At 48.6% G+C, this 17,285-nt stretch overlaps 8 protein-coding genes across 8 annotated transcripts; 5 read left to right on the plus strand and 3 right to left on the minus strand.

The window, feature by feature from the left end:
- Nucleotides 1-1,371: 1,371 nt before the first annotated feature.
- On the plus strand, nucleotides 1,372-1,841 carry N7509_009800 (GFA family protein; the record flags this gene model as incomplete). The annotated part of the gene is made up of 2 exons (XM_056634437.1): nucleotides 1,372-1,412; nucleotides 1,472-1,841. 2 exons carry the CDS (start codon nucleotides 1,372-1,374, stop codon nucleotides 1,839-1,841), a joined length of 411 nt encoding a protein of 136 aa, XP_056485057.1.
- Nucleotides 1,842-2,820: 979 nt separating this feature from the next.
- N7509_009801 (putative MBL2-like secreted peptide) lies at nucleotides 2,821-3,293 on the plus strand (the record flags this gene model as incomplete). The annotated part of the gene is made up of 3 exons (XM_056634438.1): nucleotides 2,821-3,083; nucleotides 3,141-3,217; nucleotides 3,271-3,293. 3 exons carry the CDS (start codon nucleotides 2,821-2,823, stop codon nucleotides 3,291-3,293), a joined length of 363 nt encoding a protein of 120 aa, XP_056485058.1.
- Nucleotides 3,294-3,590: 297 nt separating this feature from the next.
- N7509_009802 (BCS1 and AAA domain-containing protein) lies at nucleotides 3,591-5,267 on the minus strand (the record flags this gene model as incomplete). Its single annotated transcript, XM_056634439.1, has 1 exon — nucleotides 3,591-5,267. One exon carries the CDS (start codon nucleotides 5,265-5,267, stop codon nucleotides 3,591-3,593), a length of 1,677 nt encoding a protein of 558 aa, XP_056485059.1.
- Nucleotides 5,268-5,997: 730 nt separating this feature from the next.
- On the plus strand, nucleotides 5,998-7,497 carry N7509_009803 (uncharacterized protein; the record flags this gene model as incomplete). Its single annotated transcript, XM_056634440.1, has 1 exon — nucleotides 5,998-7,497. The coding sequence occupies one exon, from the start codon at nucleotides 5,998-6,000 to the stop codon at nucleotides 7,495-7,497; it is 1,500 nt and encodes a 499-aa protein (XP_056485060.1).
- A 301-nt stretch (nucleotides 7,498-7,798) lies between these two features.
- N7509_009804 (aminopeptidase P family protein) lies at nucleotides 7,799-9,368 on the plus strand (the record flags this gene model as incomplete). Its single annotated transcript, XM_056634441.1, has 3 exons — nucleotides 7,799-7,956; nucleotides 8,059-9,091; nucleotides 9,168-9,368. The coding sequence occupies 3 exons, from the start codon at nucleotides 7,799-7,801 to the stop codon at nucleotides 9,366-9,368; spliced, it is 1,392 nt and encodes a 463-aa protein (XP_056485061.1).
- Nucleotides 9,369-9,609: 241 nt separating this feature from the next.
- N7509_009805 (uncharacterized protein) lies at nucleotides 9,610-10,756 on the minus strand (the record flags this gene model as incomplete). The annotated part of the gene is made up of 3 exons (XM_056634442.1): nucleotides 9,610-10,128; nucleotides 10,200-10,335; nucleotides 10,473-10,756. Coding segments are annotated over 3 exons (939 nt in total), but the record flags the coding sequence as incomplete, so codon positions are not given.
- A 418-nt stretch (nucleotides 10,757-11,174) lies between these two features.
- N7509_009806 (Sterol O-acyltransferase) lies at nucleotides 11,175-14,465 on the plus strand (the record flags this gene model as incomplete). The annotated part of the gene is made up of 8 exons (XM_056634443.1): nucleotides 11,175-11,753; nucleotides 11,842-11,983; nucleotides 12,036-12,709; nucleotides 12,784-13,168; nucleotides 13,376-13,458; nucleotides 13,631-13,966; nucleotides 14,037-14,160; nucleotides 14,263-14,465. The coding sequence occupies 8 exons, from the start codon at nucleotides 11,175-11,177 to the stop codon at nucleotides 14,463-14,465; spliced, it is 2,526 nt and encodes an 841-aa protein (XP_056485063.1).
- Nucleotides 14,466-14,810: 345 nt separating this feature from the next.
- sac6 (fimbrin) lies at nucleotides 14,811-16,972 on the minus strand (the record flags this gene model as incomplete). Its single annotated transcript, XM_056634444.1, has 4 exons — nucleotides 14,811-15,825; nucleotides 15,883-16,577; nucleotides 16,657-16,867; nucleotides 16,950-16,972. The coding sequence occupies 4 exons, from the start codon at nucleotides 16,970-16,972 to the stop codon at nucleotides 14,811-14,813; spliced, it is 1,944 nt and encodes a 647-aa protein (XP_056485064.1).
- Between the last annotated feature and the right edge of the window lie 313 nt (nucleotides 16,973-17,285).

The raw sequence follows: 17,285 nt of genomic DNA on the forward strand, positions 1-17,285 counted from the left end.
GCGACACAGAATCCTTTGAGAACGAACAAAAAGCTATACAGCCGCATAAACCGGGGAAAGCAGCGGGGCGACGCGCAAGAGATAACTATTATATGCATGGCAAATGGTTCCTGTCGGTTGGATTCAATGATGACTATCCCAAGCAGGATTAGTGCGGGATTCTTGACGCCTGAGCGCAAAGAGCACACGGAGAATCTACCCGTGGCTGGTTGGGCAACCAGCCACTATTTTACAAGGGATCAGGCCACTCATACGCGAGTAAGTCTTACTTTGTGGACACCTCTATGTAACCATCAAATAGCCACAGATTAGATTGGCTATTTGATTGATGGCTATACAGTATGTCTCGCAACTGCTGTCACCACCTATACTCTTTGATTGTTTGTCCAACCAGTTTTTCCGGAGTACCAAATCAGTGGGTTTGTTCCGCGTCATTCAGGTAGTAATCAAAATAGTGTCGTGTCGTATATTACCTGTATCATTAATACGCTTGACATCTCTATGCCCCGCCTTGAGGCTTATTGTTTTTGGTTCGAAGATCATCGAGGTCAACCAAGGATGACGCCCAGCCTAGCCACTTTGAAGCATGAGGTTATTCATGACATGGTAATCGGCGGAGGATTATCTGCATCATAGGTGGAGGCTGCCACTGGCAGCTGTTGCAAGTATACTATCCTAAGGATCTCCTTAAATATACAGTTGTTCAAGTTTGGAACTAATAGTGTCAAGGATCTGCCCAAAAAAGGTAGACAGCCATGAAATTCCCCATCAGTTATACTAGAAGCCCTTTGCGATCGTCTCCACAAAAAGCCCGACTTGTATTTTGATGAGATGGCGGTGTTCCTATGTTCCTATAGGACAAGCTCCATGTCTAGACAGCGAAATCTAGCATCACCCATGCCGATCAAAGAAAACTGTCAAAAAGAGCATATTGGAGGACTTGATCACTACTAGAAGTCTATGATTAGAGACCTAGAACGTACCGAACTGCTGTTAATACTTTGGCTGGATTGTCATTATTAGCGGCCAGTGAGTATTGGGGGTGACATCAAGAACTTCTCGCTACCAGAAATATCTAAAAAATTCAACGAATGACTATATGCGAAAAACGTAAATCGCATATTAGCAGGCGGGAAGAGAAAATCACAAGGGAGCGTATTCGCTATTGTAGTCCCTAATGACATCATGAATAAATTCACTTCTGCATCACCACAATCAAATTGCGGGGAGCGGATAGATAGTTATAATGGGCGATCCCCAAATTTGTCGTTGTATTTAATGCTTTTTTATTCAAACTAGCCAGGTCACTTATCTCAGATTAAATACACCTAACCCTACGAAGCTTTCTATATTCACAAGCAAATACGCAAAATGCCCACAGGATCCTGTCTATGTCACCATCTCAGATATGAGTATGAGGGGGACCCTTTAGTCAAGGCAAGAAAACTGGCACATCGAGTCCTAGTCATAGCGATCGCACTAAGATAGTTATATCACAGGCCACTTGCTTCTGCCTATCATGCCGCAAAATTAGTGGCGGGACTAACTCACTCAATTTACTCTATCCAGAGAATAAGGTCCATGTTATTGCTGGCTCTGCTAAGCGGTACTCACAAATCCATGAGAGTGGCATGAAACTCGAAATTACTTTCTGTGGTGAATGCGGATGCACTATCTACAAAACGCACGAGTCTTTCCCTGGGAAAATCATTATTCTTGCAGGAACACTGGATAACCTAGATGGCCTTGAAGAGTCGACACCTGAGCAGGAATTATTTGTAAAGCATCGTGCTTCGTGGCTCACAAGCTTGGACGGTGCCGAGCAGAAATTGGAGTTTTAAGTTGCAGGTCAGAAAGGAATGCTGCGAGGGTTTGTAGGATGATATGAACGCACGGCATTAGGATTAACCAAGAATGCACTTTTCTCCTTCTCGTTGTGCCTTCTATGTGGTATATTTCTACCGCTTAATTTTAGTAGTAGTTGGTCAACCTAGGAGGAATTCTCCTATGTAGACAGTAGAGCACAGCCTTTTAGACAATATAATCAGACACCAGTTAGACGAGGTTCTTGTAATAAATGATGACAACTTATTGTATATCAAATAATAAGGGAAAATCGCTATTCCGGAGCTACTCTTAATATACTAGTCTACTGGATCTTAGCATTGGGTTCAAGAAACAATCGAAGAGTGGAGGGGGGGACACCAGTTATGGGACGTAGTACTATATTTAAATTCACAATTGTATTAGGAGTAAGATTAATGAATTTTCGGGGTGAAAAGGGATTTTCAAACAATACTCCGCACATGATTTCTTTCCCTTCGAATGTGAATAGATCCGCGCGGGAATTGTATTGATGATATTTACTACGATTCGCTTCTCACGTTTCCCTATAGTTCTGAATAATTACAAAATTCAGGATTTAGCCAATAAGGACGCGTTTTTATGATATACGAGTAGACTGCGCTAAAAATAGTTCCCGGGACGGACGAGGGGATATGTAGACTTGATTAAATAAAGACCCATCAAGGAATCAACAAACAACTTGAAGTGCTCTACAGCTGTAAGCAACCCTTTGTTCTTGATGATAAACCTCGGATGTTGAAAATCATGATACTAAAAATGGCTGTATACGAGAATGCAACCTCGGATAAATCGCGCTATTTGCCTATGAATAGCGGCAGGAAGCATTGGGCGAGAACACGAGGAAAGCGGGCTGGGCAATACGAGGATATGAAGATCCCCATATATAAGTACACCATTGTTCTGCAAGGCCACAACTAGCATGATATAGCAAGCGTGAATTAACATCAAAACAAAATGAAGTTCCTCGGTCTCGCAGTTACCTTCCTCCCCCTCCTAGCCGCCGCTGCCCCCGTTGCGGACCCCGAAGCCGAAGTCAATGGAGAGCTGGACCTTGAAAAGCGCGCATCAGCGCAGACTTGCAAAATTGTTAATGTCGACCACTATGTCAACTGCCGGTACGATGCGAGTTTAGACGCAGGCGAAATCTTTGGGTTTCCTAAGGGAGAAAAACTCACATTTGCGTGCTGGAAGCATGGTGATTGCTATAATGGGGTTTGGTAGGGTTTAAACTGGGTTATGACGACTCGATCTGGATGCTAATCTAATGGGAGTAGCTCCTGGGATCAAATTACATATATGAAGACGACGTGCTATGTTAATGGGTACTTTACGGATAGTAATTGCTCGAGCAGTACGTTACCTCTTATTCCAAGGTTGGTATTTGGATATGACTGACGATGTTAGAAAAACTCCCCAAATGCAAATAGGCTGCGACAGTCCTCGATATTGCTGTGATGAATGCCAAGGTCCGAGTCTCAAAGGTAGTGCACTAATTCCACAAGGAAATAAGGAAAACATGGCAAATGGAGAATGGAGGATTGAATTGGATGATGCATCCTCGTTTATATTTAAATTCAGAATTATATTACTAGTAAGACTATTGAGTTCATAATTCCAGGGTAAAAGGAAATTTGAAACAGTACTCTACACATACTTTCTTTGTCTCTGAATGTGAATACATTCTCGCTGGAATTGCATTTATGATATTTGCTATGATTTGAATTTCAAGTTTCCCTGTTCTTCCGCATCTCCTCAACCCACTGCGCCACCCCCGCAACAGCGGCTTCAGGTTTATCCTTATGATTTAGCAGGTAGCCTTGAATTTCCGCAGCAGTAAGCTCGCCGGTTGGTATAGCCTGAGCAAATGAGACACAGAGATTAGAAATCCGAGCATCGAGTGAGACATCTCGCTTTTCCTGTTCTCTTGTGCTATCTTCATCATTTTCTACCTTCTCCTTGACCGGTCCATTGGCTTGTCGTGGGCCATTTCCGATAAACCTGTACATCGATGCAAAGAGCTCCTTGATGTCATTGTCTGACATGTACCCGAAGCTGATGGACATGTCCACCCGACCCGGACGGAGAAGAGCCGGATCCAATTTATCGGGGTGATTGGTCGTCATGACGAGAATCCGACCTTCACTAGCAGCTACCCCATCAATCACATTCAGCAGTCCAGACAAAGTGATGGTGTCTTTTGAAGACTCGTCAAAGTCGCCCTCAGTCGAAATTTCTGTATTAGGAGCAGGAATAGCAGGATTATCCCCAGGGGTAACAGTTTTTCCCCGAGTTTTAGTAATTCCCGCAGTGTCAATGTCTTCCAGCAACACGATGCAACGCCGGGGCAAGCTGGCAAATAGTGAGGACATAGACTCTTCATCCAGCCCATTAGTTTTCAGATTCAGCAAGTACAGCTTTAACCTCAACAATCCCGCCGCGGCGAAACATAGACTCGTCTTCCCCGTTCCAGGAGGACCATGAAGCAGGTACCCACGACGGTACGGGATTCCACGATCAAAGTACCAACGGCGAGTTTTCGGGTGAAGATATTCTCGCATATCGTCAACAAATTCTTGCTTCTGTGCCTGATTGAGAATGACAGAGGACATAGGACGCGGTGATCGCGACATGCATCGAATCCAGCTAAAACTCCGATCATAGTCCCGTTTTGCGCGGTAGATCAAAGTGCGATTTCCATCACGCTCAATATAGGCCTTTTGAGCTTCTAGCAACAGCTGCCTAAGTATTTCGGGGTTCTTTCCTAAACAGGATAACCACAGTCGCTCATTTCTGCCAAAATTGCGAGGTCTGTTCTGTTCCTCTGTACGGCGTAGCTTTATGAGATGGCCCCGATAGCGGAAATAGTGAGATCCTTCGGATGGTGTGAAATTGATGGACTTGTACTTGTCTCGATTCATCATTTTGGCCCAGTAATCGTCAAACGTCGTGGTGGTGGTGGTGGTAGTGTTGTTTCTGCTTTTTGACCCGTCCCAGGATTCATCGTCACTGTCTTCGTCCTCAAAATCACTTTCGTCTGAATCGGCCCAGGGGTCGTGCTTGAACTTGAGGCTAGCGAGAAATCGGCTCGTGCGCTTCATATGCGATTGGCGGGAGATCCAGTACATCATGTAGTTGAACACCTCGTCCTCCATGCGGATTTCAGCCGTTGAGATGATGAGATCACTGATATTTTCCATGGCGGTGGGATGCAGATATTTTATGCACCCTACGAGTAGGGCAAACCCGATTAAAATTTGAAGATAGCCGTTGATGTCAATCTTGAGGTATGACATGAAGAAGTGGGAGATAATCCGATAACCAGGTACGAGAGCCTCCAGCAGAGCAGTATCTGGCGATGAAGCATCTGCTATTGAGCCTCCTAATGTTTCATTGGAAGCCATGATGATGGGAGACTGTTTGGCGAGGGATGAGTGAATTGTCGGAGTAGAGCTCTTTGCGGGACAGGGGATTATTTAAAGGCATTTTTCCTTGCAGAAACATATGTTTCCAAGACATAATGGATTGCATCGCGTTTTCTTACATGAGCGTTCGAGTAGCAAATTAGGGTGAGCGGACACTGCTTTTGGAGCCCGAGCGATTTCTAGGTTTCAGGCAACCATACCTATGCGACAGCCTAGCCATGTGGGTCAGGGTCATCTAGCGGTTGTCTGGCACCTGTGATTCTGTGATTATTTCAAGATTACCTCAAAAGAGAAGAAGTAGGAAGCGGAGTAATTCAGTGTACCACTGGGGGTAATATATATGAGGAGATCTAGGGATAGAAGAAGAGGGAGAGGGTGCCTGATTGTCTACTTCTGCACGCAGTGTACTAGTAGTCTTACATCACATACACCCTTAGCCACACCGCTATTTCGATACCCTGCAGACTATTTCCAGTACACTATTTAACTAACTACTGTAGTAGTTATAAGTGTAGTATAGTTATTATATGCTACTGCAACCTTAGGAACAAGGCATCAAGGCACCAACCGATAAGCAAAAAGGTTTCCTTATCCCACGTGGGACGCGTCCCAAACAACACAAACTCAAAGACCGACGCGACCCTCTCGACATTTTGGATAAACCAGGGCTTCCATCCCAAGACCTTATTCCAGTGCAAAACACATCATCATGCCACGCCCAGCCCCCAAAAGAAACCGCTTAACCAAACCCAAAGCCACCAAGGCAAATGCGCCCAACCCCGACCAAAATGAAACAACCGCAAAATCCCCCCCCACCGAGCAGCGCGCGCCTTCAGTCGACCCACGACAAACACCTCTAGCAAAGAATCATGACCAAGCGATCGGGTCATCTCCCACCGGCGACCGGCCAGGAACAGGCAGTCGACCGGGAACAGCGAGTCGACCTCCCACCCGATCGCGCGGTTACTCCTCAACCATGTCCGTGGCCGGGCGCAAAGGGGAGACGAATGCGAATGCGAATTCCAGAATCCCCGGTACACCTAGCTTCGACACGTCAATGCTGAGCAATTTCCGTCGACGACCGCGCCAACAGAGTATTTTGCAGATGGTGCAGGCGGAAGATGGGTCTTCGGAATTGGACGATGATGACTTTTTGGGTGGATTGAGTCCACAGGATGAATCGACGCCTTTGAATCGCCCTCGTCGTAAATCATTACTGATGAAACCGGATGAGCAAGGGGAAGCACCATCCGGTTCGCAGTCGCCTTCCCCTTCGCCTTCGGCGTCTCAATCTCTCCCGTCCTCTGCCTCCGCTGGCTCGCGCAAGCGCAAACGCGCCCCGAAAATAGAAGTACAAATACTCGTACAAGTACCGCAGTCATCGGCTCCAAAAGCCAGCCAGATCGAGGACGAAGAGATCAATCAAATTGACGATACACCGAGTGCTACGCCAATTCCACGCAATACCTACCCAGAAGAGTCCCAACCGGAAGGAGAAACCCCCCAACCTCCACGGTTCTCTGATATATTAAGTCAGACTTTCCTACCGCCTGCCAGTAGTCCTGCAAGCACTGCTACTACGGCCCCGCGTTCACCATTGGTCGTTCCTCTGGTCTCGGGTAAACGACGACCCAAAGACTCCGCGCATATGTCCACAGCCGCGCTGCAAAATAAACTACTGCCCCGACGAAGGTTACGTCGTCTCAGACAGCGAGATGCTGGCGAACAACATGACGAGTCTAGTGACGATAGCGACAACAATAGTACCCACGATGCCGCATCGGGTGACGACGACGAGCTCAGTCGTCCGTCCTCCTCAAGGAGATCTCGGTCCCAATCGCGAGGAGCTTCAGCTCCAGCCAAACCCAAGCCTCTGCGGAATTCTCGCGATAAGTCCAAGCTCAATAATCCGAAGCAAAGAAAGCCTCGAGGCAAAAAGGCGGCGGCGGCGGCAGATCAAGAACCTACGACGACTTACTCGCGCTCCAGGAGAGAAGGGGGAGTCGATAAGGAGAATGAATTTCAATTATCGCGATCAGGGTCCCCATTGTCTTCTGCGCCTGACTCGGATGCCGAGTCAAATACGGGAGCAGGAAATAAAACACCCCGTCGCTTTACAAGTGCCGAGTTGCGCGCCGCAACGTTGAAGTTTGCAGAGATCGATCAATGGGAAATGGAATTTGAGGATGTGTCAGGTTCGGAGATTTAAAGGAGAGGAAAGGAGAGGCATAAGTTTTTTCTGCTGGGGGCGTTATGTGTTTGCAATGATATCCCATGTTACTAGTTGAATTTCGATGTGTTATGATTTATACAATTCCAATGCCAATGCATCAAAGCTCAGACCGCTTATCACCGGCAGTTTCATTGGGGGGCCCCGCAGCGATGCAACCGAGGATCCATCGATCCATCCATCATTACTACGCTGCCCCGCCTCTCCAGCTGTCAAGTTTTTCCCTTTCCTGGTTCTAGTTCCTGGTTCTGGTTCTAATATCAATTCAATCTTGCTCATCATGGCGACCGTCGATGCTATTCTCGCTGCAAAGTACCCCGGCAAAGCTCACGCCCGCCGGGTTGCTCAAGCCCTCAAGACCCAAGATGCCGGCGCCATCTACCTCGAGGCGCAAAAAACTCGTCTGATTGAAGATAATGACGAGGCTCAGCCCTTTAGGTAAATATTGACACTACACTACACCCAAACACTCGGAGTACACCTACGGAGTATAAGTACAAGCTTGGATATTAGCTGCTGAAGCTAATCATAACCATACAGACAACGTCGTCCATTCTTCTACCTGACCGGGTGTCCTGAACCAGACGCATCTATGGTCTACGACATCAAGGCCGACGAACTAACCTTGTTTATCCCGCCCATCGACCCCGACTCCGTCATCTGGTCCGGTCTCCCTCTCTCCCTTGAAGAAGCCGCCAAACTCTACGACGTCGACCACGTCCAATATACCACCGACGTCAACGGCACCCTGGCCAAGATTGCCAGCGCCCAGGCCGGAAAGACTGCTGCCTTCGCTATCGGCGAACAAGTCTCTTCGGACATCAAGTTCGACGGATTCGCCCAGGCCAACCTAACAGACCTGAAGAAGGTCATCGAGGATGCGCGCGTCGTCAAGGACGCGTACGAGGTAGCCCTACTCCGCAAAGCGAACGACATTTCGACCAAGGGCCATATCGCCATCGCCAAGGCAGCCCGGGCCGCGACTAATGAGCGCGAATTGGAGGCTGCGTGGTTGAGCGGGTGTATCGCGAACGGATGCCGGGAACAATCCTATCACCCCATTTTCGCCGGTGGTGCGAACGGTGCGACGCTGCATTATGTTAAGAATGATGAGTATCTCGTTGATCAGGAGACTAAGCAGCGGAAGGGTAATTTGCTTATCGATGCTGGTGGTGAATATCGAAGCTATTGTGCGGATATTACTCGTGTTGTTCCGTTGAATGGGACGTTCCCTACTGAGACGCGCCAGATTTATGAGATCGTTTTGCGCATGCAGAGTGAGTGTATTGGGATGTTGAAGGAGGGGGTGAGGTGGGATGATGTTCATGCTCATGCGCACCGTGTTGCTATCAAGGGTTTGCTGGAGTTGGGAATTCTGAAGGGTGGTGAGGAGGAATTGTTTGAGAAACGGATTAGTGTGGCGTTTTTCCCGCATGGTCTGGGCCATTATCTTGGCATGGATACTCATGATACTGGTGGTTATCCTAACTATTCTGATGCTGATAAGATGTTCCGATACCTGCGTGTCAGGGGGATCTTGCCTGCTGGTTCGGTCATTACTGTTGAGCCTGGTGTAAGTTGACATTTTTCGAAGCTTGCTTTTTTGTTGAACCCCCACCCCCCGAGAGAATGATGCTGATCTTTCTTAGATCTATTTCTGCCGCTTCATTATCGACCCGGTGTTGAATGACCCGGAGACGGGCAAATACATTGACGCCGCTGTCTTGGAACGGTACTGGAATGTCGGAGGTGTCCGTATCGAGGACAATATTCACATCACCAAGGATGGTCATGACAATTTGACCTCGGCACCCAAGGCCATCGAAGAGATTGAGGCACTGGCTCAATAAATAGAGAGCAGATGGCCTGGCCTGGCCTGGCCTAATTTCACATAGAGCTAATGATTAGAATGAATAATCTGATTGTCTCTTCTCTTCAACGCGAGGTTCGATTCGATTCGATTCGATCCAAGGGCTCAGAGATCTATATTAAAGATCAATCAACAGTCAACAGGGAATGGGGTATCAAGCATATGATTTCATAGAAATTGTACAGGAACTGTACAGGCGACCACGACCTTCTTCACCAACCTTACTTCTCACTGCGCAGTCGCTTAGCACCCCGTTCCCTCGGCGTCCCCTCTGCCTCGGCATTACTAGCCTTCTCCTTCTTATTAAGAACCATAGTCAAAACATCGAAGGTAAATTCAGGAATATCAAGACAGATCTTCTTCCACTCATCTTCAATTGCGTGGCGCAGGGTATGGCTCCGACTAGCCCAGTACGAAGCAGCGGGCTTTCGAATCATAGTGTCGTCTTCGGGTGTGTTGGTGTAGACGTAACGGGCGTATGCAAGTTCGCCACTCGGTGTGCCGTTGACTTGGTGAATCTTTGTGTGAGCGAGACGTTTCAGAGAAGGCATGCCCAGTTTCTCTGCGAGGGTGTAGACGCGCGCGTGGCGGAGAAGTTGCTCGCCGGTGTTGTCGGTTGTTGCGATTTCTGATGATTCGGCGGGGATTGAGGGCTGGGATACCGTGTAGTCGTGGGTGTATTGGAATTCAAGGAAACAGCAGAAGGCATCGACGTTTTCTGTGGGAAGGGCGATGCGGCGCTGGTGGTTGGGTTAGTATATAATATCATATGAAAAGCGAAGTCTAAACGACAGCGTAAATAAGTGCTTACCGGACCTGATGCTTCGGATTTATTCACGAATTCGGAAAGTAAGGGCGATTCAATGAGGAGTGTTTGATGCGCTGTGAGGATGGTCTGGTTGTCACCTTCGCCGATGGCGATTTCGATGATTGGAGATTTCAGGAAGCTAGAGGGTGGGGGATTAGCACGCATTTTGATGACTGTCATTGCATTGCACGGAGATGTTATGTTGTTAAGAGAAAGTGAAAGGAGCAAAACATTCGCATTCACTACAACATCGCAATCGCAACCGCAATCACTTACTCCAGGAAATTGAAACCCGCATTCTTCTTCACGGGTGCGGGGGCCTCAGGCTCAGCTTCAGCTTGCGCATCAGGCAGGGTATTATCTTCAGCGGCTTGAGTCTCTTCGATCTGATTTGTCGGTGCTGACCCAACATCGTGGCTGTCGGTCATCTCAACCTCGTTGGAGTTGGAGCTGTTGGCCGCATTCTGTCTGGGTTTTTGGGGCCCGGAAGCTGTACCTGGGGGGTATCCATTTTTGGATTGGTCGCAATTGAATGCGCAATTGAGTACAGAAGGGCGGTTTCTGGGAGCTGGCAGTGTGGAGGGTGGAGGGGAGGTTGAAGGGGTTGGGGTTTCGAGACGTTGAAGCGCAAGGGGATAAGCTGTCGCAGCTTCTCCTCTTGGCTTCTCCGCCCGAGACACAACAGTGCAAACAATTAGTAGGAGTGACAGGGGAGAAGAAATACTACTTCTTATTGCTTTTTTCTTTCCTTTTCTTTTTCTTTCCTAATTTTCTCTATTTTTTTCTCTCTTTTTGTGTCTCTTTATTTCCCCAGACTCTTCGAAGTGGAACTCTATCCGAAGTACCCACGTCATATGCCCTTTGTCCCTCGGCTCGACCACACGAACCAAACCATCCAACTCCTTTTTCATTCTTCAAGTATGAACCACCTATGCCTGGTTAACTGAGAACCTCCGCGTTAGCAGTCCAGTCATTACAATGAGTGTACGGCATGACAAGCTAGCTGGTCCCCAGCAAGGGCAGCTCGACTCAAGCTTTAGCTCAAGCTATAAGGCTGAAGCTGGGGCTGACGCTGACGAAGACACGAGAAGACGACCGAGCATACCGGTCGAGGTCAAGGGTGACCAGTATTTATTAAAAGCAGAGGACGCCGAACTACTACAAGAAATTCTCCGTCAAAACCTACTACATCTAGAAGGATCCGGTATATCAGGGAGACATCTGCATCGTTTTCGAGACCTGGAATTCACCCGTCAGTTGAGCACTTTTGACCGTCAGAATCCAAGCCTCAGCTCGTCGCAGTTTCGTGGCTTCTTCACGCTATTCTGGCTTGGGGTTGCCCTGCTCTTGGTTAAAGTTGCTGCGAATAACTGGAGGGACCACGGGACGATCTGGGCTCGGAATGAGATTGTGCGCCTGATGTTTCATAAGGATGTATTGGTGCTCGGTTTGACGGATTTTGTTCTGTGTTGGTGCACGACTTTCTGTCTAGGACTACAGCGAGTTCTGTTGGGGGGTTATCTTCGCTGGAATGGCCTAGGGTGGATCATTCAAAATGTAGGTGGTTAAGATTAAATCTCTCTCTCCTTATCTCCCTCTCCAGGCGCTTTTTGCGAACTGTGTTGACAAATCCGGGGACTGCTAGATTTGGCAAACAGCATACCTTGCTGGCTTTATCTGGTGGACTTACCACCGTGACTGGCCATGGACTCACACCGTTTTCACGGTTCTGCATTGCTTAGCGATGCTGATGAAGCAACACAGCTATGCATCTTACAATGGCTACTGTACGGACGTGCCCCTGTCCTCTCTTGCAACTGCATCCATTAACCAAAATAGTGTCTGAATTATTCCACAAGCGAGAGTTACTAATAACTCGCCTCGGCCGATTGGAAAAGCAGAGCAAGAAGCCCACCACCCCCGACGCTCAAACATCCGCAGTAAGCGAGGGCCTTGGCTCCGAAATCGCCAGCCTGAAGCGACAGAATTCCCGGCAGCGCTCGATTGATTTAAAAAATATCCATAGTGGCAGTTCCCATGATACTGATCACCTCCTTCTACTTTCCGAGACAATTGAAAACGGAACACCCCTGGCACCGGGACAAATGATGTCACTCAAGTCTCTACTCGAACAAGAGATCCAGTTATTGACCGAAGCACTCAAAGGTCAATCTAAATCGAGCAATCATTACCCGGGTAATCTAACAATTGGCAACTTTTGCGATTTCATTACCCTGCCCACGCTGGTGTATGAGTTGGAATACCCACGTACGGAACGCATTGACTGGGCTTATGTTGTGGAAAAAACTGCAGCCACGTTCGGTACTATCGTGGTTATGATTGTCATTTCTCAACACTGGATTTATCCTGTTGTTATGTCAGCTCTGCGCATGGAGCAAGAAGGGATGACGGTTGTGCAGCGGCTCCAGGAATTCCCCTGGGTGTTGAGTGATCTACTGTTTCCCTTTATGATGGAGTATTTGTTGGCTTTTTACGTTATTTGGGAGTGTGTGGTGAGTTTGATCCCTGGGGAAAATAGTTTTGATATTTTTTTATTCCAATGTTTTTACTCACCTCTCATGAACAGTTAAATGCCCTGGCAGAAATCACCCAATTCGCCGATCGCGGATTTTACGCCGACTGGTGGAACTCGGTTTCCTGGGACCAATTTGCCCGCGATTGGAATCGGCCTGTACACAATTTCCTACTCCGACACGTCTACCACAGCTCCATCGCCGCCTTTGATCTTTCACGAGTCTCGGCGAGCTTGGTAACATTTTTCTTATCCGCTTGTGTACATGAACTCATCATGTTGTGTATCTTCCGCCGTCTGCGGGGTTACTTATTGATTTTGCAAATGTCTCAATTGCCGCTGGTATCTCTGAGTCGAACCCGGTTCATGCGGGATCGTCAATTAGTGGGGAATGTTGTTTTTTGGTTGGGGATATTTATGGGTCCTAGTTTTCTTTGCAGTTTGTATCTAATCATATAATTTAGTTAGTTACCTTAGACCTCGGGAATGTACGTACCCCGGGTAGCCTAGATTGGATCGGAGATCGGCAGGCATATAAAAAGCCCCGCATCTTGGCTTCCCCCACATTTATCTTTCATTTCTCTGATCTCCTCTGATCTCATTGACTTGACACTTACAAACTTCAAATCTTTGCTCCGGCACTCAGTCATTATGGCATCCAATCCCCCCGCAGCATGTTGCACCATTGGTGTAAAGCACGAAGGCGAAGCTAAAGGCCAGATTAAACAGGTCGGCGATGGTGCGTATTACAACCACTAACTAGTAGTTAGCTCTTGAGTGTACTACTACTACTACTACTACTACTACTACTACTACTACTACTACTACTACCATCTTAACCAAGACCCTCCTCCACTCAAATAATCATTTACTAACTCGAACCCATATAATACCCCTACAGTCGAAGTCTACATCACCTACCCCCCCAACCCACCAAACAAAACGCGCAATCCTCCTCCTAACAGACGTAATCGGCCACCGCTTCATAAACGCCCAATTAATCGCGGACCAATTCGCCGCGAATGGATACTTCGTCGTCATGCCCGATCTATTCCACGGCGACCCGATAGACCCCGTACCCGAGAACCGCCCGCCGGGCTTCGATCTGATGAAGTGGCTCAAGGGTCCGCCGGGCCATTTGACTGAGCGTGTGGATCCGGTTGTCAAGGCTATTTTGAAGGAGATGAAGGGTAATTTGGGTTGTGAGCGGATTGGGGGTGTTGGGTATTGTTTTGGCGTAAGTTACTTCGACACTTCTACTCCTAAATCGATATTTCTGCTTATTTTATTAACGCGCATTGTCACAGGCCAAATATGCCGTCAGATTCCTTCAACCTGGTAACATCGACGTTTCCTACGTCGCTCATCCTAGTTTCGTCGAGGCCGATGAACTAGCAGCCATTAAGGGACCTCTATCTATTGCTGCTGCCGGTTAGTACCAACCACCCTTCAAAATTCACACTTCGCACTTATCTTCACGTCCAATTTCTCGTCCGAGAAAGAACTTGAAACACGTTTGCTAAAATATCTCAGAAACGGACGCAATCTTCCCAACATCTAAACGCCACGAATCCGAAGAAATCCTAGCCAAAACAAGCCAACCCTACCAAATCAATCTATTCAGCGGCGTTGAGCACGGCTTCGCTGTTCGTGCTGATATTACAAAACCTATTATTCGGTTTGCGAAGGAGTCTGCTTTTACTCAGGCTGTTGTTTGGTTTAATCAGCACCTTTAGTTAGGGGACATACAACAGGGATACGAGATAGGAGCTAGTACAGTAGTAGTACTAGGAATCATTCGTGGAATTAACATGTGAAATTTTTGGTTTCGAGCCAGTTCTCTCGTTCGCCATGTTCAAATCAGATATACATGCGGAAACAAAAAAGCGTAGGTAACAGGTGTTTGTTTGGGTTTGTTTGCAGCCACAGCATGGCGTACTTGGCGTGTAGCTATAACTATAGCTAACCTCGCGAAGGTCGAGATCGAGATCGAGACAGCAACAGCCTTGCGGGGAAAATATTCGATATGTGTAAAGTAAGATGACAGTACACAGTTCCAGTGCCAGTGCCAGCTTACTGATCTACATCTTCTCATGCGTAGCCATAAGGGAACCAATGAAGGTAGTGACCAGTCTCGAGCGAACCTGGCAAATATCCTCTGGCACCAACCAAATGGTCGCACCCATCTTTCTAGCAATACTGATGCTAAGCTTGGCATTGGCGTAGGCATCCTCGTCCGTTCGTCCGGGCGTAACAAGGTCGTAGTCAACATAGCTGCTCTTCATACCGTTAAGCACATCCAACAAGAACTGGCCGGTTCCAATGGATGAATCCTTGAAGCTGCGAATGGCGGAGGACTGGCCGCCGCTCTTGGACATGTCGTTTGCCCAGCGAATCATCTCTGCATCGGTGATCTCGCGCTTGCCTAGGCGCTGGGCCAGTGCGGATAGGGTTCTGGTGATATCCCGACGCATCAGTTGCCAGACTAAGCCGAGGGTGAGAGTGCGCTGGCCATCGGTGATATCGGCGCCCTGGACACCGACCAATGAGAAGCCGTGGTGCTTTCCGAGTTCGATGGAGTAGTTTGTGTTCTCGACGGCCTTGAAGCGCATCAGTTCGCCGCCGTGGGCGGGGGGCTTGTTGACGTGGCGCCAGTTCACACTTCCGGGGATGACCTTGTCGTATGCCTGCAGCAGGACATTTCCGTCCCGCAGGTCGTCGAAGAGCGAGTTGACGGCTGGCTGCACGTCGAGAGAGTTCAACCAGAGAGTGAAAACACGGGCTTCACGCTCGCCCTCTGCGTCAAAGTCCTCGACTTCGAGCTTCTCCTCTTCGGTAATGGGGTCCAGTCCGGGGTGTGTGTTGAAGAGGTTGGCAACGAAGGCAAGGTTCAGCTTGGGGTTTCCTGCAACCAGGGATGTCGGGGTCAGGAACTTGCGGCAGTCAAGCTTGTCCGCGTTGGTAAGAACTTGCTCCGCGCGCTGAAGCAGGTCCTGGGTTTGGAGGGGGCTGCGTGAGCAGGTCTCTGGTGCCAACTGGTTCAGGAGGACGGTGTAGTTCTCGCCGTCCTTGACATCAGTGGAGAAGTTGGATACCCTATAGCATTGTTAGAATTCGTCGCAATCCTGCTGCTGCATTTTTCAAAGCACATACCGTCTGTCCCACTTGGCATTCTTGAGGTGGTAGTTGAACCAGCGAAGAAGGATCTGCTCTGGGGGCAGGCGCAGGAACTGTTCGAGGGTCTCATCCTCTTCCAAAAGGCGGTAGAGCTCAGGGTGTAGTTTGATATCAATCTTGCCTAACAGACCACGTCGAATGACCTGCCAGATCAGACCCAGAATCAAGTGCTCGCGAACCTCGATAATGTCTCCACTTCCAATGTTGACGACAGAGCAACCGATACCCTTGGCGGAGTTGATGACGATATTATTGTTCTCGGTCATGTGGAAAGCGTTCAATTGCTTGATCTTCTTGCCGGCCTTGTTCAGAACACGCTCATCAATGGTATCGGGAACACTGTCATTGATCAACTTGGCGAGCACCAGACCATCCTTGCACTTGTCGAACATCTCGAATGTATCGGTGGGGAAGGGCAGGAGATCGCCAATGTCGGGGTCACCGGCCAGAACAGCGTTGATATGTCTGGTGAATTCGGTTCGCTCATCTTCGTTGATGGTGTGGGTGACATTTGACGAAGATCCTTGAACGTGGATCTTACCACCGACGCTACCCTTGGAAACATGGCGGGAAGCACCGGCGCCAGCACCGGCTCCAGCTCCTTGGATGACAGCGGCGGGGGAAGCACTCGGGGCGCCGGTCGCATCTCCAGTGCGCAGCCTAGCAACCAGCTGGTAGGTTGTTAGTTCAAGTTCTCATTTACTCAAAGCAAAGTGAACCCGAGTAAGCAAAGCAAAGCAGACCACGTACATCGATATAATCCTCGAGCTCCACGCGGCGAGAGCTATCCAGCTCCACACCCTTTAGGGTCTGGCGCACAACGTCATACGGCTGTCGCTCGGATTGTTGAGTGGCTTTGATTGCGGATGCCTCGTCCAAGTAGCCGCGGTCATCGACATCGAGCTTACGGAATGCATCCTGGAGGGAGAAAATCTCCCCCTGGTCCAGCTGCGGAAACCGCCTAAATTGAAAGAAAGGTGGCGACGGTTAGCAATGGGTCGTCGGGGCATTGCGCTTGCATATGGAATATGGTGAATACGCACTTCTGGAGCTTGAGGACATTCATGATGAATGTGGAGGGGTAAGCCGTTCAGGCGCAAGCGGTCGGAGAGCTTTGGCTCGACGGGAGGGGGGGAGGGGGAGGGGTAAGGAAGAAGGGGAAGAAGGGACAAAGACTCCCTGGGGTAATGATGGAAGAAGAAGTACTTCGTACTTCGTAGATTCCAGGCAGCGAGAAGTGGCAAGGGCCAAGAAGGAATTGGGTAGAAGGAAGTTGCTGGGCAGTGCAGGAAGGCTTAAGGCTTAAGGCTACCTTACGAATACGACCGACTTACGACTTACGCTATACACATTCAAGCCAAGGTGGGGGGTCCTTTCAG

Source organism: Penicillium cosmopolitanum (genome assembly GCF_028827165.1).
Source record: "Penicillium cosmopolitanum strain IBT 29677 chromosome Unknown utg000009l:1.0-9042332.0:1.0-9050551.0, whole genome shotgun sequence".
NCBI lineage: Eukaryota > Fungi > Ascomycota > Eurotiomycetes > Eurotiales > Aspergillaceae > Penicillium > Penicillium cosmopolitanum.